Raw genomic sequence first — 2,141 nt, 5'->3', positions numbered from 1 at the left:
CTAATTATGTCTCTATTTGTTTCTCTGTTTCTGCTGGGATTGACATCCCGTGGTAACTAGGATTTACACAAGCTTCAGTCTGGATCCAGAACACCTGAGAAGAGATGATGCCAACCCCTCAGAGGACCTCAGATGATGAAACAACATAAACAACATACAGAACTACCACATTTAACTATAAGTTTGATTGCATCATATAATCATTGCTGTTAATAGTGTTCATAGTCTGTTTGATTACGTCTTGAACTGATTTTTCCGTACATTTCTGCCATATGTACATTAACTGACAGCCACCACTGATAAGCTACCACTAAATATTGTAGAAACTTCATTTGCTGTAAAGTTGCTTTGCAACGATTTGTATCGTGAAAAGCGCTGTACAAATAAACTTGAATTGAATTTAAAATCAAACACTGAAACACTTCAGAAATCGAGTTCAGAGCTGTTCAAGACAAACCGGCTCAGTAAGGAGCGAACGCAGAGGAGGAACTGGCCAGTGTGTGGAAGCGGGTCAGAGGTCACGCAGGAAAGCCGTCAGTGGTGTAGTGACGCACCTGTTTCTGCAGGTTAGCGAGCTGAGCGGCCAGACTCTCGACTCTCAGCGTGGACTCGCGCAGCTCCTCGCGTGCCATACTCGCTGACGAGCTGTTCATCTCCGACGACAGACGCACGTTCTCCAGCTGAAACACACAGATGTCTCAGAGGAACTGAAGCACTGGAGGAAACTCAGACGTGTGAATGTGCGCGCTCACCTTGGCTGTGTAGGTCTGCTCCATCTCGTCCTTGTAGAGCTGGACCTGCTCGTCGTGCTGCGGTCTCATATCGGCCAGCGCCGCAGCCAGCTTGAACTCATACTCCACCTGATGGCCCGAGTCCACCTCCACCAGACGCGTCTCCAGCCTGTGCCGCGTGTCCTTCATCTCCTGTCCACCACACGCACACATGCGCTCAGATTAACAACTCCTTACCTGCTCCTCACTGTAAGAACGTGATTACACGTCTTTATGGCTGCATTTACACTGCAAGTCTTAATGCACGGAGCCGATCTTTTGACCCCTCTGTTTACATTCACTTTAGACACGACTGGTATCCGATATCCGTGTTTGAATTAATTCCCGCCCAAAAGGATTGTCTGCTATCGCTTTACTATATATGCACATGGTAGACCCTCTGGTTTTGAATGGCGATTAAAATTATTTATACAATTCACGTCGAGTGGCTGTTATTATTTGCCAACATCTACGGCTGTCATGGATGCTTTGCAGCACAAAATCTGACTGAACGAATAAAATGCGAGCGCAAACAGCACACCAGCATTAAAACAATCTTTATGGGCAAACATGTCACCCTCGCATTGGGAGATCTGTGGGGAATCAGATAAGTGTGTTTAGATGTAGGTTGGATGTCCAGATAATGGATAAGCATCTGATTTAAAACCACATTTGGAAGTGGCTCAGTGCCAGTGTAAATGCAGCCCATGAATTGCTTGTGTATTAAAATCTATCCAAATCAACAGAAAGAAAGTGATCAAGTGATGTTTACAAAAAAAAAAAAAGGATAAAAAAAATTATATTTTTATATATTGTATATGAACACAATGACATGCCCAGACTAGGCATGGGCCAATTACCGGTTTCAAGGTATACCGCGATATGAAAACGTCACTGTTTCAAAACCGCTAATATTTTCCGTTATGCCGTTCCTGCGGTATGTGCTGTTTTTCATGTTTTCTCAAAGACTGAAAGTGTAGGAATCCCTCAGGTTGAGTGCAGTGTAGAGAGTAACACGACCCTCCTCCTCCTGTTGGTGCGAGCGAGCGGTCAGTCACGTGTGTTTATGATGGCCGAAGGAGCTTGCTTTGGAACTTACGCGATCGGCAACCAGCTACAGATTTAGGTTAAATAAAGATGTCTTTATTTTTCTTCTTTTTAGGAAACAAATCAAAGAAAAAATAAAAGAAAGTCTACTGTTCCTAATATTCTGTATGTTGCTCAAAAACAAAATATATTGTGTTCAGCGGACAAAAAGTTTTATTTTTTACCCAGTCATTTAAAACATAGCACATTTTAGAGCTGTAACGACAATACCGTGAAATTTTTGCTTAAGGTTATCATACTGTCAAAATCTCATACAAGCCCATG

At 43.1% G+C, this 2,141-nt stretch overlaps 1 protein-coding gene across 1 annotated transcript in view; it reads right to left on the bottom strand.

Annotated features, from left to right (window-relative positions):
• lmnb1 (lamin B1) overlaps nucleotides 1-2,141 on the bottom strand; it is a 23,110-nt gene that overhangs the window by 11,095 nt on the left and 9,874 nt on the right. The window contains exons 5-6 of the mRNA XM_016445591.1: nucleotides 753-923; nucleotides 555-680 (exon numbers count right to left, since the gene is read on the bottom strand). Of these exons, the coding sequence (XP_016301077.1) occupies nucleotides 555-680; nucleotides 753-923 (297 nt within the window). The remainder of the gene's footprint in view (nucleotides 1-554; nucleotides 681-752; nucleotides 924-2,141) is intronic.

Source organism: Sinocyclocheilus anshuiensis, unplaced genomic scaffold, assembly GCF_001515605.1.
Source record: "Sinocyclocheilus anshuiensis isolate Anshui unplaced genomic scaffold, SAMN03320099.WGS_v1.1 scaffold2271, whole genome shotgun sequence".
Lineage (NCBI taxonomy): Eukaryota > Metazoa > Chordata > Actinopteri > Cypriniformes > Cyprinidae > Sinocyclocheilus > Sinocyclocheilus anshuiensis.
Note: the sequence above shows the minus strand (reverse complement) of the source record. Positions and strands in the feature narration are given on the sequence as shown.